At 41.9% G+C, this 27,038-nt stretch overlaps 1 protein-coding gene and 1 long non-coding RNA gene across 3 annotated transcripts in view; both read right to left on the bottom strand.

Annotated features, from left to right (window-relative positions):
* Window positions 1-12,780: 12,780 nt before the first annotated feature.
* Window positions 12,781-27,038, bottom strand: part of LOC126520236 (uncharacterized) — a 34,639-nt gene continuing 20,381 nt past the window's right edge. For both annotated transcript variants that reach the window (XM_072284269.1, XM_072284268.1), the window contains exons 5-6: window positions 13,436-13,458; window positions 12,781-13,064 (exon numbers count right to left, since the gene is read on the bottom strand). In XM_072284269.1, coding sequence (XP_072140370.1) covers window positions 13,010-13,064; window positions 13,436-13,458 — 78 coding nt within the window. In that variant the 3' untranslated portion in view covers window positions 12,781-13,009. The remainder of the gene's footprint in view (window positions 13,065-13,435; window positions 13,459-27,038) is intronic.
* LOC140213117 (uncharacterized) lies at window positions 19,123-26,867 on the bottom strand. Its single transcript, XR_011890068.1, has 2 exons — window positions 26,778-26,867; window positions 19,123-25,420 (listed from the first exon to the last, which is right to left on the bottom strand). It is a non-coding gene; the product is annotated as an uncharacterized lncRNA (long non-coding RNA).

Genomic DNA, 27,038 nt, shown 5'->3' on the forward strand with positions numbered 1-27,038 from the left:
CCATGTATTGCTATAATATCATTTACATAGATAAGAAAGAGTAGGGGTCCCAGAATAGAACCCTGGGGAATGCCCTGTTGTACTTCGAGTTTGTTGGAGGACCATTTGTTAACACATACATATTGATAATGTTCCTCTAGATAACTCCGGATTAGCTTTAGTGCCACTCCTCTAATATCATATTTTTCTAATTTTCTTGACAAAATATTATGTTGAACAGTGTCGAAGGCTTTGCTGAAATCCAGAAATAAGCCAAGAGTGAGCAAATTCGTTTCTATATTTTCAATTATCTTATTTTTTATGTCAACGAGAGCAATCTGCTGATTTGTTTGCTTGAAAGCCGTACTGAGCTCCTGTTAGTACTCGGTGCTTCTTAAAAAAATCGCTTAGCCTGTGATTGATGACGTATTCAAATACCTTTGAAAACACTCTCAGAACTGAAATGGGCCTGTAATTATTCATGTTGGTCTCACCACCGCCTTTGTAGACAGGTGTAACTTTTGCGATCTTCAATTAACCTGGAAAATCTCCGCTAAGAAGCATCTGGTTTATTACTTGCGATATAATGGGGCTTGTCAAGCATACCACATGCTTAAAGGCAAAACTTTTAACCCGAAGTCACCACAAGCAACTTGGCTTTTTAGATTTCCTATTATTGTTTCAATTTCATGCGACGTTGTAGGGGCAAGCATGATCGACTCCACCAAGCTATTTATACGTACGCAGTCACTGGAAGTGCCATGCCATCCTGAATAAACACTTACTTTGGCGAAGTGCCGATTCATTGCTTCTACTAAATCGTTCTCAGTTAGAAGCACATTGTCAATGCAGATTTCCTTCACCCCACAGCCAGCTTGGTTTCTTGCTATGTTGTTTAGTAGCTCCCATGTCTTTTTGCCGTCATTTTGAACGTCCTGGAATTTAGTCTGGAAATAACTGGACTTTGCGTATTTTAGATCCGAGTTCAATTTGTTCCTCAGTTGTTTGAATTCATTCAGTACGCATAGGTCTCGGGTTTTAAGAAACTGTTGAAATTTTCGGTTTTTCTCTTTTGTTCTTCTGTACAGCTCACTAGTAACCCATGGTTTTCTAATCCGTTTAATTTTCTGGGCACTTTCTCGCAGTGGAAAGGCCAAATCGTAGCAATGCTGAAATTTAATCAAAAACACCTAGTAAGCCAGTGTGGCATTGGGTTGCTTGAACACATCATCCCACTTCTCTTCTGCTATATAGTTATGAAGCATCATCAAGGTTTCATCTGTTATTGCTCGATACAAAAGTTTTTCTTGAGGAAAAACATAATTTTTCTCAGATGGAAAGCCCAAGCAGAACACTGGCAAATGATCGCTGATGTCATATCTGAGAACACCAACCGTAACATTTGTTTCATTTATGTTGGTGACACACACATCAAGACACGTGGCAGTATCTACTGTGACCCTGGTTGGCAGTGATATCAGATTAGAACAGGCATAGAAATTTAGTATGTCATGAAAGTTTCTTGCATGTGGACTATCTGATATGGTGTCTATATTGACGTTACCAAGAAGCATAAATGATTTTGTTACAGTCTGTAAAGTGCGAAGAGCATTGTTGATGAAGTCGATAAATTCCATCGATTTGCCTGTGGGCGGTCTGTAGATCGCGCCAACAGTGACGTTCGACAATTTGACAAGCAGGCTTTCAATATCTTGATCACATCTAGACAGGTCGCTCAGCACTTGATACTGTACACTCTCCTTTGTAAAAATTGCTATACCACCACCCCTTTTTATATCCCTACCAAGGCTTAGGCACTTGTAACCAGGAAGGTGTGATACCGTGTCTGTGTGTGTCAGCCAAGTTTCTGTTAATACTATCGAAAAAAACTTAATGTTTAGGGACTGAAGTATTTCAAGACTGTCCACTGTTTTTTATCCTTTGCATGTTTATATGTATAACTGAAAATTGTCTTTTGTTTGACCTCTGCTTTTGGTTAAGAGTTTGGCAATCGTAGTACTGGCAAACATTTTGTACTGCCATCATTTTTCTGAAGTGTGTCGAACGGGTAGGTGCACCATTATCCTTAGTTTATGTTCTCCAGATGAGACTGTTTAGCAATCCTGACAGCATCCGAGCCCTTGTCTTTTCGAGCAAGGATTTTCCCTCCAGAGCACCACACGAACTTCCATCCCACAGACTTTTTCTGGGCGATCGCAGCCGCTAGAAGCCTTTTGTTTAAAATGATTAAATGTTCATTCACATATACCGTCAATCTCCCAATCGCCTCTTACTAATCACTATTGCGGACATGTTTACTTTTCCCCCATTCTCACTGAACCCAAGGGTTTCAAGGAGGCCAAAGGTGCTTAAATTGACCACTTGGCAGATATCTTCACATTCTAATAAAACATGCTTCATTATTTCTCCATCGCAGCAAGCGCATGCTTCTTCTTCCTTATATCTCGCTTTATAAGTGCGTGTTCTAAGGCATCCTGATCTTGCTTCGAAAATTCTTCCCTCTGACTTATCATAAATTGTTTCTTTCCTGATTTTGTTTTCATAGTTACTCATAGTAGGTTTTTTTCCATTGCCGCCACCCATGAGATTACCTCAGCCTCTCTGACTTTGTTTGACATTCTTTGTTGCCATGTTGCTTTACATGCCAAACAACAATCTGATTATGAGGCATGCTGTAGTGGAGTATTGTAGAATAATAACCACCTGGTGATCTTTAATGTGAACAAGAGCATTTTGCATTCTGCTGCCATCAGAATGTGGCTGCTGTGGAAGGTGATATGGTAGGCAAACGTGCTGCCCAAGCATTTAGATAAATCACAAATGCCTACGGATGTGTGACATGTTAGTTCGACTGGTTCATAATAGTGTTTGCCTTGTTTGCTAGCTCAGTCTTCAGGGTTCAAACAATTTAATGTTAGGTGGCTCACAACATTTCCACTAACTTAAAGCTACATGTCTATCAATTTTTGCAGGGTTGGCCATGCTTTGAACTTTGGTCTGGTACATTCATAAGTAAAACGGCTTTTGTTCCTGTGCTGAAGTTACCACGAATTCGTTTGCCTTTCATTTTACTTGCAGCCACGCTCACAGACCGGCAGGTGTCATCTGAAGCAACCGCAAGTACCAAAGAGACAGAAAAATGTGCAGTGTCGTGGTTTCGTTATGCATGAGAATGAGCAGCTGCAATGCAGAAGGTGCGGCTACTATTTAATCCTGCGAGGATCTGGTTTCCTACAACCTTGGTTACTTCCTGCTTTTGGCATAGAATGGTGAATGTGTTGCATTTTAGATGCAGGTTTACCTTAGCTGTAGGCCTTCTTATGTTCATTTATTCATTCAATTTCTGATTCCTCCCCAAGCTTTCTTGGTCTTAGAGTGCTATTCTCTTCATTGATGCATTGCTGATGGTGACATTGAAAATCAGCAAGCAACCTAAACCTCACGAATTTGCACTGTTTGAGTAGTATGTAATTTTCACTTGTATCTAACCTGGTCAAATAATTCTCTATGAATTCCTGGATCGCAAGATGCTTGAAATCAAGTAACCATAGCCATTTTGTGAAAAATCGGTAGTGGATATGCTCTCTCACGGATTTCCTTGTTTTCTCCTTAAGTGTCGTACTTAATAATTATGCAGGGTGTGTGGTTTTGTTCCAGAACAGAATTTTCAAAAATTGCCTGTGGCAGATAGTGTGTAGCCCTTGATTGGGGTTGCTCAAAGCGGTGGACGTGCCCAATAAGTTGAAATGCGTGGCCAACTAATTCGCAAAAATATTCTCTTAATCGAATTACTTTAAAGTACATATTGCAACTTGGAAATTGTAGCTGTCAAGTCTGCAACGAGCAAATATTGAGGATGGCACTCACTAGTTTTTAGATATGCACTGTCACACTTAAAGTAAAATGCACGGCGGTGCATAGATACTGTAGCAGTGACCCGCCGTGGTGGCTTAGCAGCTATGGCGTGTGTAGCTAACAAAGCTTCTTTCCATTTGCCTATGTGTTGTAGGTCCTGTCCCTGTGAGCCAATTCTTTCCGGTATTCAAATTCTAGGCAGGAGTGGCAATGCTTTGGTCAGAGAAATCACGGAGGCATATCATAATGGAAAGAAAAAAAGTGCCCATATTAGCGATACGTCGGTTGTTTTGCGTAGCAAAGAAAAGCAGTTTTTAAAACTGATGCTGTAATCTATACGCTTCTTGATACAATGCATTGGTTGGCTTGGTGGGCAGTGCACTTGCACAATCGTAGTCTGCTGTGTGCTTAAGTAGGCGAAGTCTTCAGAATAAAATGTAGTTGCGAGATAGCGCTTCTCCTTTGCTTCTGTGTCTATATCTTCTGTCCCATCTTGGAATAGCGCTTACTAGTATTCACTTAAGCATGAACCAACTAGCCCAGCAACAAATTTTGTTAGTTGACAAAAGCATTTATCTCTGTACCTGTCTGTCATGTAGCAAATGTGACTTATGCGTTTTATCAACTTGTAAGTGTACTGCCATGCATGTCTTATGAACTGTTGCCAGAGGTAAATTGTTATTTTAGTTTAAATTGCATAGTTAACGCAAAATACTTCTGTGATGCGCACTGAAATGCTTAGCTGGGGGGTCAGTCACCGAGTAGCAGGATAATTTTCATACTTTTTTCTCAAGCATATGATGTACGTGCAAACATTTGTGAAGTATTGTTTTTTGCCCCAAGAAAATTAACGGTTTCATTATTTTTAATGTATGTTGCATGGTATCTTCTATCTCTTGCATTTTGTCAGCAGTGAGCTCTATGTCAAACTATGTCATCTGTAATAACATTTAAGCTTACTTTGACAATTTCTGTAGTAACCTGCGGTGTTGGTGTAGTGACCATGGTGTTGTGCTGCTAAGCACAAGTATGCGGGATCACATCCCAGCCACAGCAGCAACATTTTTATGGGGTGAAATCCAAAAATGTCTACCTTGTATTGGGTGCATGTTAAAGAACCTCAGGTAGTCAAAAATTATTCCAGAGTACCCGCGCTACTGTATGCGTCATATTGTGGTTTCAACGCATAAGAACCTCAGAATATTTGTCATTTTCACGTATTCATGTTATTTAGTCAAGCTGTCAAAAATATATTATGCTACTCATGTTTATGATCTGATTTATGCCGTCTTTGCTGTCCAGTGATTCTCGACTAAGATATTGTGCCACGTCATATCAGTCATGTTGGTATTATATTTTGTTCTCTTAATTCACTACCTGCTAAAAGTTCATTTACAATGTAGTTTGTAATCAGTTTTTCACCATTTGCCTTTCTTTTTTGCAAAACTATACCATCTGTTCAGACACTCATGTTTGTAGTTTGTGTAGTCAAGAGTTGAGCCACTGCCCATCTAGTCGCCATACACCATGTATTCAGTATTTTATTTCTTTATGAAGTTAGGCTTTATTGTCTGGCAGTTCACGATTTGCTGTTGCTGCTTTTCTGAATAAAAGTAATAGTTTAGCCTGATGATGCCTTAATTAACAATATACAGCAAACTCTCACTTGAATGAGCTTCAAGGGATTAGTTCATTTAACTGAATATTCATTAAAGTGAATATTCACTAGAATATACAAGTGTAGGACAGAGCAGAAAACGAGTCAAAAGGGTGAAATGCAATTTATGGAGTTGTGTACATCAATATATACGAAGTGCGTAACAGTTACGTTGCTGCTTATCTCATTTTCTAAAGAAATCTAATTTTCATTCGCACTGGTGCTCTTAAAGCGCACGAAGTAACTCCATTATTAAAGTGTGAAGCTGTTCCTAGGCACTTTTAGAAAATAAATAAATGAAATGCAATGTACAGCTGTCCAGAGAGTCCATGTTTTTGTGCACTTCCTATGGCACGGCCTCTTGCTGAGGCACGGAAGTCTTGCAACTTTTCAAGGCTTCATACAGCCTCAACTAATCTGCCTCTGCCATTGCATCTTCCTCGTCACACTCTTCTTTGGGACGAACACTGGAAAGAATTTCCAGATCTAGTAGTTCAGCACAGGTAAAAAGCTCTTTGTCACGGCACATAGACTTCAACATCTAGACGGCGACAGACCTCTGTCCACATCCCAAGGTCAATCAGCTCATCGTGCTGTTCCTCTTGCTCACTTTCACTGCACAGGGGGGAAAGGCCAGATTTATGCCAGCATTTTCTAATTGTAGCTGGTGTTACTGTCCACCAGGAGCCTCAAGTTCATCCAGCTGAAATATTCGCAATTCAGAATTTCGCTTAAATGCGACTTTTGCTAGAATGCATAGGAAACACACCAGGGATTTTCTAAAGGTTCTTTATTCTGAAATATTCTTTAAACCGACATTCCTGCATCTGAGAGTTTGCTGCAAATGGTTTTTGGCATGTGCACATACTCTTAATGGCACATGCGGAACTAAAGCTTGAACAGGCCAACAGTGTCCGCACATATAACTGAAATGGGACAAGAGCTCTAGTGGTAGGGTAAGCTGCACTATATGCAGTAAATTCTCAGTCACGATTGAAGGTGACTGCTGCCAAGTAGGAAAAAAAGTTTTTTTTTTTGAAATGCAAATGTATGCGCTAGAAGAGTAGCAGTATACAGAACAGTACGTGTGTCACTCTTTTCATGCGAATTCTTGCCCTTGTGCAGTGCCTTTTTCTGTTTATATATTTTACTAGTGAGCCAGTGCCTTTTCTATACTTCATTCACGCTTTATGTAGCGGCATGTAATTTGCAAGAGTGTGCGTAAAAATACTACAACAATGTCAACTAAATGTTACACAATCTCTTCACATGAGTGAGTGCAAATTCCAGCAACAACGAAATTTTGCCTGTCGCATGTTTTGTCGGTGACTTGTACAAATATTCCTAGTGATTATACTCGTGAATAAATGGCACAACACAAGCAGTGAAAAAAGGGACACAACAGGCTCTGACAGAGCGTAAAGCCTGCACAGTAAAACAGTGATGTCTGAAGAGAGAAAAAAGCTGGTGTTCTAATGGACAAATTTGCATGGAAATTCAAAAAATAGTGACCAATACTTAGATTACTGCCGCTGTGTGCATATTTTTATTTAAGAAAATCAATTTCCCAGTTGCAGCTGTCCTCTACATTTGTTGCTGGTCATATAGGGTGCTCTTTTTTAGCACACAGACTTTTTATAAAAAGAAGCTCTGAGCGTAGCAAACTTGGCATTTCTGCAGCGGAGTTTCCTAGGCGAGGCGGACATACTTTGCCGCTAATAGCCGAGTTTCAGAACAGTTACCAAATGCTTTCTAATTTACTATTTTATTAGTGCTTTGAGGGTAGTTTAAATGGCAAACTTAGGGCCTGTCAAATTCGAACGCACCCTCATTAAAAAGAAAAAATCTTGAAGATTGCACCTCAGTCAAGATATTAATGAATTTCAATGCTCGATCCAGGCAATATTGAAAACGAGCACACCAGGAGCACAGAAAGGCAGCCCCGTTATGTCAGATAGAAAGACCCCGTAACGAAACATGCAAAGAAGTTTAAAACTGAACATCGCCGCAAATGCTGATACGGCACGTTTAGCTAGGCAAACCTATGCTGCAACGTGCAGTATAATTATTTGCCTCGACATGCCATCATTCAAACTTAAGACACAGGACGTTTCCATAGAATAAACAACCAACTTGACATCATATGACGTCGCGAGATGTGCTTGGTTTCGATATTGCTTGGATTGAGCTTGACGTTCGATGAAGAAATTTCACAAATTAGTCACAATTAAAAGTTCTGTCCAAGTTTTCTACTTAAACAACTGCCCCCGCAGGCACTAATAAAACAATTACTAATTTCGGTTTTTCTGAAATGCACGTCATTAGTGGCAAAGTATGCACGCCTCACCTAGAACTCCTCTACAAATGTACTCAAAAGATTCACTACTTTGACGTCCTCAGGATGTCCAACGACCACAGATTGTCGCGCCCCTGGACATTCAGATATCTAGTGGACGGTGTTTGGACGTGGTGAAATGCAGTAACAAAATTGGTAAATGCCCGAACGTCTGTTTTGGACATCCGCTGGACCAGCCCAGGATAATTCACAACTTTAATGTATGGTGGCGCTGCAGCACGGCAACCATAGAGAAAGGAATACAAGAGCGGACACTCCCATAGAGCCCAGCAGCCCAATTGACTGCAGCACACCAAGCCGCCGGGGTTAACACCTGAACCACACAGTGGGTTCTGCGCACGCGTTTTCAATGCTGGCTGGTACACGTCACACCGTCTGTGTGTTTTTTTTTTTGCTTCTACAGCTCGACCACGTCCAGTATTCGTGTGAAATCGTTTATTAAGTAAAATTTATCGCGAACAATCTTTAAAAGCCTCCATCGAATATGTGCCATGTGCAATTTCATGAAGACACAAGGTGCCCTGTGAAATGAGGAAATGTTTATTTTATTCTCTATAAATGCTTGCTGCGGGCTTTTTGTGCATTCATCCAACGTTGCGGCACCAGGTAAGCAGCAGTTCTCGTAGGAAGCTCCACCGGACGATGTCAGCTGAAAAAATTAAATTACAAGCACATGTCATTTTGGTATTAACATGCAAGAATAATGCGTGGAGGCAAAGCGTGTGAAAGTGCTGAATGGGTGGCATTACAAACAAAAGCAGTTCTCTTTTACCCACCTGGCGTTGAAAATACCCGACTCAGCGCCAAACACCGTACATACCACGAAAACATCCTGTTTACGAGCATTTCCCTTTTCCCAGGCCTTATTTCCTGCACTTTAATAGCTCGAATACATTGGCTACTGCGCGTTTTCAGAACTTGGCTAGAACCTATGCGATAGTACGCTAACAATACGCAGAAGTGGCCACAACACAGGCTCTCAACCAGACCATGCTAGACGCTCAAAGAATTCCTTCTACTCGCACTCGACAAATGCATGGGTGCAAAGCCTGTCTTCAGTCGTTCAGAAGACAGAATTTTCGAGTTGCAAGTTCAGTTCAGTTCAGATTATTACATTAAGAGTCCCCCGTTGAGGCATTACATAAGGGGTGGGTTTTTATAAGATAGCAAAACAGCGTCAGAAATAATTATTTAACAAAATGGTCGGTTACAAGATTTGTGAACGAAGATGGACAAGTGGTATTAGCGATGTTGGCAGGAAGGCCGTTCTAGTCTGTGGCGGTACGGAAGAAAAAGGAGGCTGCGAAGGTGGTTGTCCGTGCACATGGGCGTGCCACTTGAAGTGGATGGCTGGCGTGACGAGATATGCGTGCTGCTGCTGTGATGCAAGGCTCTTGATTAAGGGAAGAGAAGAACATGTACAGGGAAAGACTGGAAATGCGACAACAACATGAAAGTATTGACAAGCCGGTTTCTGTGGGGTAAGCACGCAGCCGAAATGAGCGCCTCGCCAGCCTCGCGTCGGCTGCATCTCTACCACCGAAGTGAAAGTGAGCCCGTTTCGGGTAGCGCTCGCAGAAAGCGCGCGATAAAGAATGAATCTTTATCATGAAAACAATGTTATGTCAGCCCACATCATTACTCCTGTGAAATTTTATGGGCCCAGTTCGCACTGTATCGAGATTCAAACGCGTTTTGTCTGTGCGCATTTCGTGAGCTGGCTTTGGGTGTTAGGGGCAAGTGGGGGGGGGGGGGGGGGGGGGGGGGGGCTTCGAAATAATTTCGACCACTTCGGGTTCCTTAACGCGCACTGACATCATATGGCACACGGGCGCCTTGCATATCGCCTCCCTGAAAATGCGACCATCGTCCTCGAGATCAGCAGTCAATCACCCTATGCGTACCGTAAGACCTGTAAACTGCAGACATTACCTGATAAAGTCTGGACGTATTTACAAACCACTTTTTGTCTGCTCTTGCAGACCTGTAGCATGTCATTTTGACGCTCATATAAGCAATTTACCATGATTGCAGACAGTGAAGCAACAGATCTTGTCATGAAATCGTTTATTTACAAGTGAGGAAAAAAATTTACAACACACAATTAAGGTTTCAGTGTTTTCCGTTTCTTCTCACTGCTCTGCTGATTGACACCTTTATGCAAAAAGTAGAGAGTTTTAGAACAGGGGCCCTAATATTTTGGGGCCCCAAAGAGCTTTGCGGGTGTTAGCGTTCGGGTACGCAGGAGTGAAGAGTTTTAGAATAGGGCTTTGCGTACGAGCACATCGAAATTGGATTTCACCGCTCTTTCTGCGCACGCGCGAGGAGCAGTCGTTGCGAGGGAGAAATGTGGGGACTTTAGGTGCTCAAAATTTCTCGTCATTTAGGTACTATGGGGAAGAAAACCGTTTGCTCCGTTTGTCCCTAGCCGAGCTTGCAGCACAGAATCGACAGGATGCGTGGCCGGCAAGGCAAAAAAGCCGCGTCCGAGGTGAGTTTGTTGCTATTTTGTTAAGGCGGTAGCATATTAAATTTTATAGTCGCAAGGGGATACGTTTGGAAGTGAGGTGTCTTCTCGGATGACTTTAGTGGCAAAGCATTACGTCGTGCCGATGCATTGTTCATTAGTGTCGTTGATCAAGGTCAGCATACCACACACATCAGGGGAATCGCGGGAACGGAAACAGTTTATGAATTAACTGCCGTGCCGATGCATTAGTTCTTAATGTAACTGAGAATACAGCACACTTGGAGGTTCGTGGGAATGGAAATCTTGTACTCTGTATGTGTAAGTACTAAAACTTGCGTCGCCATGCAATCTGAGCCGTAGTTCGTTGTGAGAGCTGTACAGCCACACTGGAAAACACTACCCCTGCGGATGAATACGGAAAAAATGTATGCTAAATAAAAATGGTCGTCATCAAAGTTCATAGCAGTTGACCTTTGTGAAAGCTGTACAGTAACACTGATATTAGAGACTTAATAATCCCGGCTGTTACAATGTCTAGCTCATATAAGGGGCGCTCTATGTGGGCGAAACAAGGGCTCAGGTCGCTACAACCGCATGCGAAATAGCTCTGAATGCCTGCCAGTACACTTGTTCGGCGTCTCCGTGCTTGTACTGCGACAGGAGACGTGACGGCAAGTGGGCACGTATATCACAGTGGCCGCTTTCCACTATTGGTATACTTTGCCGCAATACAATGCGCATGCTTCTTTGCACGACACTGGTGCCCTGCAGCGAAGCTGGCTTTAGGCAAACGGCATTATGCAACGCTCGAGCCATGTTGTCTATCACTGCGGATAGAAAACGCATACACGTTCAAGCTATTTGAGCTGCATCATTTTGTCGATGTTTAACCTTCTGTACTAAATGAAGAGGATAACGTACGCCTGTGTGGGTGATTTAAAACATTGATAAAAAGCCTGGTAACATGTGCAGTCAGTCAAAAAAAATGCAATTCAGTGATGACCCTCTGGAGGTAGATCCGCACCTATATAAGCACAGCCGGCTCATCAGTCACAAAGTAGGAGCTGAAGAGAAATTTTTAATGCTCATTACACGACATTGACAGCGATTCATTTGTGGTCAGCCAGTGACAAACGCATCGCACGATACAGTGAGACTTCGTTTAATCTGCAATGCTTATGTGGCGAACAGGAGAGCAAAAGGTGAAAACAATGTTTTCATACAAGGCAAGTCATCCATGTAGTGGAATTGCATTTATCGTTGGTGTAGTGTTGATGCACTTTTTGAAGTCCAACCTTTAATGCAGCTTAGTTTCCGTTGGTGCAAGTGCTTCTACTGGAAACATCCAAAATATGATTTATCAAATCAGGTTGCCGTCTTGTAATTTTTGAAATTTTCCTCTGGTCTTAAGTATTTTCTGAATCTGGAAGAGCTGGCTGATTGTACATTTAATCTCGAGATAGTTCACACACTTCCAGCAGCACAGGTTACCACACTTTGTTGAGTGCAGATGAGCACTGCAAATTCAATCATTTTGATGAGGCACCGATGTAATGCCACTCACGCTTGCCACAACACTTTTTCAACTTGTACTGTACTTGTTTCTTCCACCTTCCATTTACAGCACCAGGGCTAAGGCACAACAGCAAAAAGATTTCTAGCGGAAAATGCTTGCTCCTTGGCATCTGATCTCCCCATTCATTTGCTACTTTCTTCAAATTTTTCTTTTTATGTGATGCTCTTGCCTTCACACACTGTCAGACTTCTCCTTCATGCGTTTCGTTAATACTCCTTCTGTCTGCTTCTTGCTCGACATACCGTGCATGCCTTCAGTCATGTCCAATTGATCGATGCAGTCTTGTCCTTTTGTCTCTCTCCTCCAGACCTGCAGCTTTCGACCACTCCCCAGCATTATTTTGCTTCTTTTTGTGATAGTGCCTGGCTATCTGTTGCTGATGCCACACATTCACTTTGCAATGGTTTATTAGACCACATACATAAATTAGTAGCTGTATAAAACCTCGACCCTCCAGCACTTCCACAAAATTCATGCAGAAGTGGAAACACAGATTACACTTCATTCCTCACCACAGCTTACTATGTCTGCATCAAAGCTTGATATTACCTACACGTCTGCACTGTCTTTGTGTCTTCCTTTGTAGCTGTAGGTCACTGCATGAGCAGAAAAAGATTTTGTTACTTAAATGTTCATGTGCTTAAGTAGGCAATGTAGTGTACTTGATTTTCACAATGCTTAACTCAATTGGAGGTGTGCCTGCACTATAACATGCACAAACTGAACAGCATATCCAAGCAAGAAAATTGCTAGCCTATCACAGTTAGGTTGAGTCATTTGAATGAAAGTTGGGACAGTTTTTGTATGGGATGGCTGATGGCATTCAGGCTCATCATGTCAACCTCAAAGTGGAAGCAAAAACGCAGTACATGTATAAAAGATGAGCAGTTTTATTGGATTGTGGTGCCTTACATGCACCTCACTTCAAGCACAATGATGTCGTTGCGTGTCACCTGTGTCGATATGAAGCCACTGCAGCTGGTGAGCAATGTGCTTGCAGATGGCACTGGCTACATTCCTTTGGAAAGGCATCCTCATGTTGCACAATGTAGTGAAGATGAAGGCTTTTAAATTAATGTGTACTTTATTTTTTATTTACCTCGCACCTACTGTTGCCAACACAAATGATGTCTCCTGGTAAGCAGAATGCCTGTGAACATTGCAAGGCACAGTGTCAGACAACCGTTCATAATCTTCAGCATAATACTGTAAAGGCGGCCTTCTGGTTTGTATACATGAAAGCACCAGGAAAGCAAGCTAGATAGACTAAAGACTAGCTGACTTGACAGCTCTGTACAGCCTGTACTGCTTACAGAAAGCAAGTCACACTGGTCATGGGACCTATAGCAGCGGCATGCAAATAGAGGTTTGTATTGCCTGTAGTACGTATACATAGCCTTTCTTTGAAAAATATGTTTGGTCACTTTTCACTAACTTTACCTAGTCAGGACATGCATTATCACTTAAACTGCTTGGTCTTCAAATAAAACGAGCATTTTCTGCATAGTAACTTTTACTTACATGAAATATGTGGTGGTGTTGACCTGTAGAAGTGCACAGAATAAAATACATAAAATCTTGAAGCACTTAAGCAGAATTTATAAACAATGCTAAATTTAGGTGGACTGACAAACTGGACTGTACAACACAGATAATATAGGGCACTTGCAAGACAGTTTCTTGATGGCCTAGTTCCTAGAAGGTATTTAGAACGAAAACAGCGTCAACTGATTGGAAAAGGAAAGGGGACAGACACAGTGCTCACTTATGACCCAAGGTTTTCGTGTGTGTGCGCAGTAATATATACGAGGTGGGTTCAAAAAGAAACCGAACTTTTGAAATAGCATGCCAATCAGCAGAGGGAGTGCGCTGCGGCTACTGAGCGCATGTAGCGGCAGGTTTAGACAACAAACTGCCATTTGCCGCATTTCGCTCTGACCGTTAGTTGGCAAGCTACGGCCGCTGAAGTGAGCACATGAACAAGCTGCTCTTCGGATTGGTGCCAAAGTGACAATGAAGGAATTGGAAGAACAGTGTGTGTGTGTGAAGTTCTGCTACAAACTTGGGAAAACTTTTACAGAGACATTTCAGTTGCTTAGCCAAGCATACGGGGAGGACTATATGAGTCGCACGCAGTGCTATGATTGGTTCAAGCGTTTTGAAGAGGGAAGAATGTTGGTCGGTGACGATCCCAAGCCTGGACAACCTTCCACATCCACAGATGATGACCACATCGAGAGAGTTCGAACTGTGATTCATGGAAATGGTTGTTTGACTGTTCGACAAGTCGCTGATGAAGTGGGTATCAGCATAGGATCATGTCATGAAATTTTGAGTGACAAACTTGGGATGCGTAGTGTCAGTGCAAAATTTGTGCCACGTTTGTTGTCTGGTGCACAGAAGCAGACCCATGTTGAAATCAGCCAGGAAATGCTTGCCGCTGCCAATGACGATGAAAACTTTCTTAAGAACATCATAAGAGGCGATGAGACATGGGCTTATGCCTACAATGTTGAAACGAAAGTGCAGTTGTCGCAGTGGGTGGCCAAAGGTTCTCCTCATCCAAAAAAAGCACGCATGAGTCGGTCAAAAATGAAGGTGATGTTGGTTGTGTTTTTTGACTGCAAAGGCATTGCCCATCAGGAATTTGTGCCACATGGTTAGGTGGTAAACAAAGAAGTTTGCCAGGGAACCCTAGCATGTTTGAGAGATTCTGTGTGCAGTAAGAGGCCTGAATTGTGAGAAAATCAGGCTTGAACGTTGCATCATGACAATGCCCTGGCTCACATGTCGCTCCTTGTTCGCAGCTACTTAGCGAAACACCACACTCCTTTTGTGCCCCACCCACCATATTCTCCGGACCTAGACCCTTTCCAAATCGTAGAGGAGATCCAGGACAATGTGAGAACAGACCTGCATGCCATTCCAGAAATTGCATTCCAGGAGGCTTTCCAAAAATGGAAGAAAAGATGGGAAGAGTGCATTGCCAGTAGAGGGGACTACATTGAAGGGGACAGCACTTAAGATGTTGTACCATATGCAGCAAAGCTGTTATAGCAAAAGTTCGGTTTCTTTTTCAACACACCTCGTATGCACGGAAAGGATGAGGTTCAAGGCAGGTACAAGAACACACAATGTGAGGTCGAATGTAGAGTTTAATGTCCAAACCACAGCAGTAAGCTGGTAACCTTTAAATGGTAAGCAGAACAGTAATGCTACGGGAACTGTCATGCCCTTCATAATTGTAACAACTGTCGGAATGTTGAAGTGTCTTTTCAATGTCCCATTAATTTCCGCTATTCTCATTCTAAATGGGCAAATGCACCTCCATTCGTTTACCATAAGACATATCAAGAGATCAACCCCACTAATGCTAGTTCTTTCTAGGTAGCTGAAGCAAAATAGCATTTCGTTCAGTCAGTACTGATGCAAGTTTTCAAACACACCTATCATGAAATAGCTCAGTTGTCCATCTTGAGCAAGACAGTTATTAGCTGGTATAATGTCAGAATTTGTTTATCATTTACTGGTAGACCTGCTGATGATAATGTAAGCAGAATGCTGCTGAGACCAATGAGAAAGTGTGAAAAAGAAAATAATTATTACATTGTTCCAGCCATCATTCCCCAATGTGTCCACCCTGCCCCATCGTAAGCAATCACTTCACATCCCAGCATGCATATCTTGTGCATTTCTTTATTTCACTCTTTCTCTATTGTGTAGGACTGGCCATATTAGCTTAAAGCACTAGAAATCAATAACAATGACATCAGCATTGCCGCTGAGGAAAGACTGCAGTTAAAGAAAACAACAAAATCATACAAGGAAAGTAAGGAACACACACGAGTACCTATTCACAACTGGAAGTTTATTGGTGAAAAAACAGGTACAACCCAAATTGATAAGGGAAAAAAATGTTCACGGAAAAACTGTACATGTGTAACAGAACCTTGTCGGTGCATAAAGAAAAAAAGACTAAATGTTAACCTCATCACCCAAAGGGTCCCTGAAACTATTTTAGTTGTGTGTTACCTACACGTACACAGTATCTCTTCTCGAATGGTTACTCAAAAAAGCTTCATGTCACCATGCTATATAAAGAGCTGCAAGTGGTTAAAAATTACCCTCTTCTAAAGCCTTTCCTCTCCAATGTCACTTTTATTCTATGTGGCCTTGGCTATGCCCTGCCTCATTGGACACGACATTGTACAGTGACAGTAGTGTTGGCTACTTGCAGTTTACTTGAACCTAGTGTGTCCCTGTGTCACTTAGAGATGCAGCTTTTTTTTTTTGTTATTTTGGTGATGATGGCCTCAAAACGAAGTTTACATAGAGCGCTTATGTTTTGTACAGTGTGCAGTCGCGGTAACTTACTCTCTGCACTCACCTGCAGTACAAGACTATAAGTGCAATAGGTAGAGTGCAAGTTTCTGTACCACATGTACCCCTCTGCTGGTTTGCTTTGGTTGCTGTCGTCACTGTGCTATTGTTAAACATTATTGCATTCTTTTTCGTTCTTTGCCTGCACATCTACAGCCTGGCACATCTATAGCAAAGCCCTGCTTTTTTGGAGAAACTCTCTAATTCATACCTTCCCTACCACACACATACAAATGTACTATCGACCCGAAAAGTTAACGAATGAAGGGATCTCACAAAAAGCTGAATATCTCCGCAGCCTCAAAACGAAGCCTGGTATTCCCATTTCCAGCCTCTACTAGTATATGCGAACATTGTGATGTAAGGTTTTACTGGCTACTTTTAAAGGCTGCTCGGATATTTAGCGTTTTCTGAGATCCCGTGGTCCGTAAACTTTTTTAGTCGATAGTATGTATGTAGACAACAGTGGCAGACAATCTGCTATCTCAGGCAAGTCTACCACTGGACTCAAGAAACATCTACATGTCTTACATTAGTGTGTTTACTTTTACAGGTACATCAATTACTATGCCTTCATATCCTACTAAAAATAAGCTTAACCCATTAAAGACCAGCGTGACCACATGGTCACGTTAGTCTGCACAGTGGATTTCAATTAATTAAGATTAGCAAAACGGCACCAAAATCGCGTTTGACGTGCCGTTAGACAGATTAGGGTTCCCTTTATGGATACCAAGTGGCAGCAGGTGCCCGTCGTTTTGTGGGAGCCCCTCGCAAGGGCGGGAATAAGTGTTGCTGTGCGAGTAGCGTCGCCATGCATCACTCCAAGGGATAATGTTTTTTTTTTTCACTACTTGTTTGAGCAATAGTCGGATATCCTTACCTCCATATTGCTCTTTGAATATGTGAGCTACGATGAGCATTTGTGAAAGATTAATGTTTGATTTATCCATGAACGAGCGTGTTATCTTGCGCATTTCCATATGGTCACGCTGGGCCTTTAGGCTACCTAACTTCCTATTTTTTTTAAAACTGCATTCTCATCTCTTGCATGGCTGCTGGCATGTTCCCGCAGTAGTTACTTCTTATTTTATTGTCTGAATAGGTTGATGTTGGAATAAATAGCGAAGATACTCAAAGACGACGATGACGACGTGTCAGTGATTTATATGGACCGCGAGACTCTAGCACCTATTTGGATGAAGAGTCGGCCGATAAAGACTCAGGCGGGCTCATTGACAATCTAATCGGGCGGCAGCTATGAGCCGGCGCTGAAACTGTTTTCTCTGAAGGACGCCGCATTGGTGGATCCGACTCGGACGATGACGACCCAGGCGGGCTAGGTGACGGAACATGAGAGGTTTCTTCTGCTGTAGTTGATGCGGCCATTCCTGCAAAATTAGTCACTGCTTCTAAGTGGACGAACGGTGATCTCCAGAAAAGCCTTGGCATATTTCCCTACCCAAACTTTACTGCTTACAGGGACTTTTCACTTGTTGAGTTGTTCGAAATCTTTTTTGATGAAGCCGTCGTGGAGCTGCTAGACGAACAAACAAGAAAGTATGCATTATTTTTAAATATGCCCGATCCGGAGGTTACCAAAGAAGAATTAGGTTTTCTTGGAGTGCTCGTTTTGTCCGGCTAAAACCGCTTGCCAGGGAAAAAGTGCCACTGGGACAGCGGCTTGGATATGAGCAACACGGTGGCCTACAAAGCTATGCGAAGAAATTGCTTCGTACAGATAATGCGATGGCACTATTGATAGCAAGGTTTCTGGAGCACTTTCAACCTGTGCGTCACATGAGCTATGAGGAAAGTATGATTGAGTATTATGGTCGTCATGGCTGTAAAGAGTTTATACGCGGAAAGCCTATCCGCTTCGCGTATAAAGTATGGTGCCTAAATGCCAAGAACGGATACCTTGTACACTTCAAAGTGTATCAAGGCAAGCAGGGGATCCCAGAACATCTGAAAAATATGAAAAGAACTTCGGAAAAGCAGCGGCGCCACTTCTTCAAGTGGTGGATTAACTCGCAGCAGAGATGCACGACCTTCCTTTTTTTTTCTATTTGGATAATTTATTCACAGGCATGCCACTACTCAGGCATCTCAAGGCACAGGGCTACGAAGGCACCGGGCACAGTGAAGCAGAACCGTGTTCCCAGAGAGTGCCCTATCGCTCGACCACAATTCGTCAAGCGCCAACCTCGCGGGCACGAAGAGCTCGTGCTGAGCGACAATGGGATAATTGCTGTCCGCTGGATGGGTAATTCTGTAGTAACGATCGTAAGCACCATTCATGGCGTAGAACCAATGTCATCTGCAGACAGGTACTCTCGTGTTCACAAGTAATGCACAAAGTATGACGACGCATGTGTATTCCATGATTTAAACCATATCACACTAAATAAGTGCTCGACTATTCGCAATGTATGTTTTTTGTGATGTTTCATAGCTTGAAATAAATGTTTTTCAATTCGCGTATTTTGCTGTAGCGTAAGGGCCCAGTGTGACCATTGGTCACGGGCTATATTTCAAAATCTAATTAGGCAAGAGTAATAATTTTTTGCAAGTGAATTATTAGTACAAAGGTAAGTTAATATATTAGATTTATTTCAACCTGGCAAGAAAAAAAAGAAACCGGTCCCTAATGGGTTAATGAGGAGGCTTGCTTTGTGTATTCTTAATGATGTCTTGTGGGAAGCCAATCCACTTCATGAAAAAAGATCACTTGTTCGTTCTACTAGAGGTGGCTCAAAACCTCGGGAGTGGTGCCTCTGTGACATCTAGCAATGGTGATGTTTAATACCTAATAATTACACAATTGATGCAGAATACCTAAATTTTATTTCATCATTCATCATTAGTACAGAAGGAGGTCCCGAAGTTACAAAAACTGTCAGTGGGACCTATTAGTAGTTTAACAATATAGTAATTAATACATTATGGCAACATAGCAGTGATACACATCAGAATACACGAAGTTAATGAAGCAAGTAATCAAATACAAGGAAGGTGCTTACAAATACAAGCAAATGAAATAGATGCTGCGTATAAATAAATAAAAATGTAGTAATTAGCACGTTATGGAAACATAGGGATGACACATATGAAAGAACACAAGGTTAATGTACGAGATAATTAGAAACAAAAATATGCTTACAATATGCAAAGTACAAGTGAAATATATACTGTGCGACAAAAAACTTCAAATTTCTAAAAATAAGGAAGGAAAAAATAAAGACAATGGGATATGCAGAATAAAAGCGATACATTAGGCAAATACAGAAGCACTGGAAGTGGTACAATAAATTTGTATATATGTTCATAGTAATGAGTCTGTAGCCAGTAGTGTCGATAGTAAATATTTCTTCATATCTCTCTTGAATGTTAATGTTGTGCGGCAGGCTTTAATATGGGGTGGTTTAATTTAGTGTTTAATCGCCATAAAAGAGCAGTAAACATTGACAATTAGTGTTTATTTGAGGAAGGAAAGAATTGTTAGAGGAGTATCTCGTATTGTTAGTGTTGGTAAGAGCAGATATATTAAATGCTGAACCCTTGATCATCACCAGTAGGTGCACTTGCACAAAACTCAAAATAATTTCAGAGCCCTGGAAACGAAGCTTTTTTTTCCCTACTCGTCAGGTGTTTCACAATCTGCACTGATGGCGTTCTTCTCGAGTATGGCTGGAGTACATATTTGTGCTGTGCAAATGTTCAAAATGTCAAATGTAAATCAAATAGTTGTTGACCATTTGACTTGTATTCAATTGGAGAACACGCAATTAGAAGTGATCAAATCTTCCTTTCTGTCAATAATTACACATACTGGAATCTTTAGGGAGAAAGTCAGGTGCATGTGGTGACCATTCTCAAAGGGAACTGCAGTTCCTGAGCGGACATATACAGCAGGTACTTTTTTGCTTTGCTTAGTAATTTCTAGTCGCGCAGTAAGGATGCCTCGCCTTTAGGCAGCCAACGGATTTGTTTTCTCAATTGAGGCTGTAAAAATTATCATTTGGACAATGTGAACATGTTCCTGATGTCATCTTGGTGCGGCAGATGCTATCACCTTTCAGTCACTCTCATTTACAAACTTATCAGTTGGCCAGAAGCCTGGTTTGACTGGCATTACATGTGTCAAACAATCTAAAAAACATCTCTTCTAAAGCTTTCCGCGGTTTCTTTTCCACCTCTCGAGTTTCAAAACCCGCCATAATGCCTTTGGCATTGTGTGCTGCTAATCCCAAGGGCGCGGAATCAAATTCCGACTGCAGCAGCTGCATTTCCACGGGGAAGAAATGCAAGAACACCTGTTTACCATGCATTGAGTGCACATTGAAGAATTCCAGGTGGTCAAAATTAATCCGGTGTCCCCCACTATGGTGTGTCTCATAATCATGTCGTGGTTTTGCACATAAGACCCCAGACTCACCTCTTGTGTTCCCTGTAAGTAGCATTGGTTACACACATTTAAGGCCATACTGCTCCACTCAAGGCCCATATGTAGTAGGGGTTTTCATATTCTGATATTTCTGGATAGAATTAAATATGGATATTTGACGAAACTGACCTATTGATTATTGAATAACAAATATGTTCACATTTCAGAGAAGTGTGGAGTATTTTTGAAAAAAGAAAGAAGCTTTACATTGCAAGGGTGGACTTTTAACATTGTTGGTACAACATTTTTTTAGTGCTTAGCGCAGACAAGACAAGACAGACGAGAGAAGAGACACACACAATTGGTACTTTCAACGATTTATTGGAAGTTGGATCACGGGTTAATACATGCAAGCATTTGCTAGCATTCTTGATAAACCTGGCCAGATCGACGTTATATTCCTGTATTGCAGACAGAAAAGCATTTGAGCTTGTTTGACACTCTAAACTAATTGAGAAGCTCGAAATCACAAATCTTCTGCCATACTTAATTGGCTGAATCTCTGCATACTTAACTAAGCACAAACAATTCGTCAGCATAAGCGATTGCCCTTCCCATGAAGTGCCAGTTACTTCCAGTGTTCCTCAAAGCAGCATGCTTGGCCTCTTGTCATTTTTAATATATATTAATGATATAGAAGTAGTCAGTCACCCCTTTTAAATAAAGTTGTTTGCTGATGATTGTTTTTTATTTAATGAAATACATTTCTGTGAGCCCAAACTTCTGTTATTTCAATCTCAAAATTGGCCTTCGTCGGATAATTCGAACCTCACTGGTCAGATTCGCCCAAATACAGCTGTGTTATGCGCTGAAGCATATGCAACTTACTGTGGTGAAGCATACCAAGAATGGAAAAGGGCCACTGTCACAGGACATAGCACGTGTTCCTTGATTATACAGGCATGCAGTCTCCTGTCACAGTAGGAGCACCTAGCCACCTAATAAGCATACTGGCAGCCATTCAGAGCTGCTTCTTACGTTTCAGTGGTGATTTGAGTCCTTTTTTCACCTTCCATGCATGTCTCGTATATGAGACCATTAATGAAGCCTAGTACATGTTCTTTAAGTAAATGTGCCATGCACAGAGAAGTGGAAAACAATCGTGTTTTGGGAAAGCTAGCAAAAAGGAAGGCAGTAAGTTGAAAAAACTGCGATAAGCCGAGGAGATGTTAAAAGCCAACAAAAGAGGGTGAATATATCAAACTCTGAAGGCCTGTCCATACACCTATTAGGCGTCTTGGTGCTCATACTGTGACTGGAGACTGCACATGTGCATGTACGTAAATTAGGGAACACGTGCTGTCTTGCAACAATGGCACCTTTCCCTGCTTGGTATGGTTCTATGCATAACATGGCTGTATTGCAGTGAAGCTAACATTAAGAAAAATAGTAAACTGGGCGAGTTGGTAGCTGTTGATCATTGCAGGTGTAGCGCTAAACTGAAATGCGACCAAAGTTAATTTTAAAGGCAAATACTGCAAAGTGAAGCAATGGCATGTTTCAATGTTTTTTATGCCTTTTGTTTAATTCGACCAGTCTCAATGGTCCCGTCAGGATCGAATTAACGGGCATGCCTCATAATCAGAACTGGTTTTGGCAAGTAAAACCCCAGAAAGATGATCAAATTAATGGAAGTTGACTGTATATATAGCTCATGAGTAGAGCCACACTGTCTAAAACAGGTACAACAAGAAAACACCAAGAAACGTAAATGATCCATTGCAAATGCAGTCAACTTTCATGGCATGCGCAAATAATCTAACTTTCTCACGGACAATGATAGTGATAGTTTGCTGATACATTGGTCAGCGGCCGAGAGGATTTGCCCAGTTTATACTATTAATGTTACACACTTATGCTTATCCCTGTATATAACAGCGGTGTCATTTAGAAGAGGGCGACATGGACATGTATTGCAATGCAAAGCAAGAAAATCGTCACCTGATACACTATATTTCTGTGCTCTCTTAAGTGCTCATTAATGCATCTTCCGGTTTGGGCTATGTAGCATCTACCGCATGACAGTGGAATATGATAGACCACTCCTACAGCGCATCCGATGAACTCATCTTTGCGATTCTACCACAAACTGGCTTTTTTGTCCTTATTGGGTTAGTGGCTTTACACAAGGTGCTTAGCTTATTTGGAGCTCAAAAAACACCCGCACGTTACCTTGGCTTCCTATCTTTTTCAGGCTATGTGATATCTGGTGCATATACGGAATCACAGCGGTTTTCACCTGGTCACAGCTGCTAGCTCTTGCATTTGCACGGAGGCATCGTCTCGAACGTTCCTGTTTCAGCAGCCTTTCTGCCACCGACACCAACACGTGGTTAGGATAACCAGCCTCCTTAAGACTTGCAGCCTGTTGCTGGAAACTGGTTTTCATTAGGACGTTTTTGAAACACGTTAGTTACGAAGGGTGTAAGATTGGGTTTGTTGATAAATTATGCTTCAAAGTCAGGTTAACAGCGCAAAGCCACCAGAAGGGATAGAAGAGAGAACGGAGCGCTGAACTTCCAACTGTTTATTTTCTTTTCAGAAAGCATCGCTATTTGTACAGTCACACAATAGCCCACCAACCTACTTAGAACGCCACGACAAAGCCGCACAAAATTCAACATGGTGATAGCCCGAGGTGTCTGATCTCCTTGTCAGTGAGAGCGATAGAGGGGTGCTGATGCAACCATCCTTTAAACATAGAATTTCTCCCACTTTGATTATCTCACGTGTAACACGGTCTCCGTGTTTTGCAACGATAAAACATTTTTTGAATTTCGGCCTACATCCACATGCACAGTAGTGGGCAGAAAGCCATCCCTATTAGTTAGTTATGCCCCTCTTCACCAAATTCAAATGGGCTGAATGAAATTGGAGAAGGGGTTTCTTAGCTCATGGACTGTAAGCCCAGCAAGTCCTACTATCAGTAAAGATGAACTGAAAGTCAAGAAACTGAAACGTATTGCACTTCAAAAATCACTTCAAGAGGTCTCCAACACTCGCAAGAAATCTTAGACATCAGGACATTTTTCTAGAAAACTATTACTAGGGAAATCCAGAAACACTAAAAAATTGTTGACAAATCTAAAAGCTCGCTGGAAAACTGTTAGTCCCGTGAGGTGGTCATATATGTGCCTATCTAATTGTGCTAAATATAGGTTGCTAAAGACGGGAGCCAGACACAACCCTATGCAAATGCCTTTCTTCTGCAGATTCAGCCTATTGTTCCACTGTGCAAAGGTTGACGACATGTAAAAACACCATAATTCTAAATACCCTTCTACTGAAACAACCTGCTTCCTGTGAAAACCTTACAGCGCCATATTTGTCAATACAATCCTCGACACATTGGATAAGGTCATTGAGCAGGATAGAATAATATAATTCTTTGACCTTAGCTGAGAAGGCCTTGAAGCCCTTTTTGCCGTGAAACCTAACAAAATCAAGGATTCGTCAGAACCTTTTACAAGAAACTGGTCATCAATCTCTTTAACATTCAGCTTTGAAACCAGGTACAGGGCAGCTTGCTTCTGCCAGGTACCCCTTTCGGAAATTATGACCCGAAAAGGAACATCCTCCTTGTGCACTTACTAAAAATTACATCTCTGAGCTTTTCCTTATACCTGTGTCACAAGGGCACATTTGGAAGGCCTTCCAGTCAATGGCCTTTGAAACGCCACAACTCTATCGACTCAAAGGAGTTGTCGCGCTGCTACACGGCACTTTTGAAAGGCCGTTGAGTGGTTCAGGCGTTTCTCGCAAAATTGTGTGGCGCTGTGGATCTTTATTTTCGTTTTCATGTCACGAAAAGGTAAACAACATTGAAACCATTTAAATATACTATAATTTCTTTTATGTTTGTTTATACATTGCCATACATATATGTTTAGTGTTTAAGTTGTTGAGTAGCGAAACTGCGGCAACGTTTGCGCCGCTCGATGCGGCTGCCGTTTTGGTGTGTGTTCGCACATGTCAAGGGGCAAAAACACTTTATTGAATAATGAATGACACTCATATATAGTATTTTTAGAGCATTTGGTTTGATTTGTTCTTTCTAACCGTGAGTACGAGCACACTGTGAACGAGAGGGCATGTTCGCGCTGTTTCCGCTTCCGTTGCTCAAAGGCCATCGAGATTTCGATAGAGTTGCAGGGTGCTCCGTTGACTCGATAGACTATTGACTCGGCGGCCTTCGAAACCGCCCGTGTAGCAGCTCGAACTTGACATTTGAGTCAACTGACTATCGGTTGGAAGGCCTTCCAAACGCCCGTGTGACACGGGTATTAGTTTATCGAGATTCAACTTTCTGTAAATTTCACTTGGTTTTGCTGCTACTTTCATAAGTGGTACATCCTTGCGCTCATTGAACACTGCAGAAATTGCTTGACTGGCTTTTTCCAAGAAACATTTAAAGGAAAAAACTGCAAAACCACCCTCTTTGTCAGCTGGTATGACACACAATGAATTACTCTTCAGGTAAGACTACACATTTTACAGGTAACTTAGAAGGTTGGGGGCTTACATCATAACAGGGCATCTAAACCTTCCGAGTTCATCCTCACACCATCTTCTTGCGGGGCTCTTCTGGACACTTTACTTATGACGGACAGGGAAGTTCCGGTTTAGTCCAGCTGGTAGCTTGGGCAAATTTTGGACCGAGGCCAAGAACTTTGCACACACTGTTGGGAAGGATGAAACCTTCAGAAACGTAGACATCACTTGTTGCTTTCTGTCAATCCTTGTTCACGTGAGCCCGTATTAGTCTTATTTGAGGTTGTCAAAGGAACTTGGTGACCTGATCAGCTAAGTGCAGGTGCCTCCACAGAAGATTCCTTGCAACGCACAGCTCATACTGATCAAACATCTGCACGCTGAGATAATCTCTGTGGAGACACGCCTGCTGAAGTCGTTTAGCACATACAATCTTCAAAATTCTTTTTCCGTGACCGACATCCGAATGGTGCGAAACCAGTAAACAACGATTTTATATCTTGTGGAAGCTGCTTGTTATGAATACAGAACCTTAGGACACACGCGCTGCTGGCAGCCGTGGCAATGAGGGCAACAGTATGCCCAGAATCCCGAGGAACATATTGAAAAAAACCTGTTGTACTAGAAATGAAATCGACAAGGGTGGCAATATGGGCTTGTTGGTCGGTCATCATGGAATGGTATCTGGGTAGTGCAGCAAAACACGGACACAATAAAAGAAAGCTAGAACTACCTGTGAGCACATATGTATGCACAAGTGCATGGTTGAATAAACTCACAAGTGTTTAATTTGTTTTCTTCTGTTGCTACTTTTTCTTGCATTTTGATTGCTACATATATTGTAATTCCCGCAAAAAGCATCAGCTGGTAGTCACCACTGTATTTTGCTATGCAATTTGTATTTTGTTATGCAATCTTAGCATCTCAGCGCGCGCCTGAAGGCGAAATTGTTGCCTAGGCAAACTATCGCCGAAGTGGAACGTTTCAGAATACGTCCCCAAGTATGTGCACAAATACTTCACTGAAAAACATTTCAGGCGTATCTTTGCTTTGTTTTTACTAAAATTTCGCAGCAACACAGCATTTCTTTACTCCAAGTTATTTTTGAATCACTAGATGTCATTATCTACGTCGTTCATACGTACTTTAGGCAGTGAAAACGGCACACCCACCTGCGAGCTTCTCCGATACCGACGTGTCTGTTATAAGGCGATGATATATATATATATATATATTATTCTGGACAAATCGGGCGAAGCCAACATGCTAAGCATATAATGAACGATGAGTACCAACAAATGGGATCTTGTTTTGAAATCGAACTAGAACTGAAGCAAACGAAAACGCAGGTTAAGATTACGGTAGATTACGGTAGAGATTACGGTTACGGTAGTACTCATGTAGTGATTTCAATACCACTTTTCATCAGGCCTATAAGAAAGCGGCGGTCAGATGCAGCTGTATACCGATAAAGCATGTAGTTAAATTACAAATATTGCCCTTGCAACGAAGGTCGGCGCAAGCTGGCTGAGAGGGTTTGCTTACCTCCAGAGATGGCGCGTATACAAAGACACACACGCATCGATGCAGGACTTTCTAGAGGCTCCACAAATACAGCATCTATTCAATGACATTGCGTTATGCATAACGGCACCCGAAAGCTTCGAGACTCAGCTGCGTTAGTTACGCCAACTTCGAAAAGTAAACAGGAAGCTGCCATGGCACTTTTTGCAGGAAGCAGGTGGCGCTTCGTGCATCAGAAACCTAGGACAGAAACCGAAACAGAAACTAGCAAAGCCAATCTTA

The sequence above is a fragment of the Dermacentor andersoni genome, chromosome 9 (assembly GCF_023375885.2).
Source record: "Dermacentor andersoni chromosome 9, qqDerAnde1_hic_scaffold, whole genome shotgun sequence".
Taxonomy (NCBI): domain Eukaryota; kingdom Metazoa; phylum Arthropoda; class Arachnida; order Ixodida; family Ixodidae; genus Dermacentor; species Dermacentor andersoni.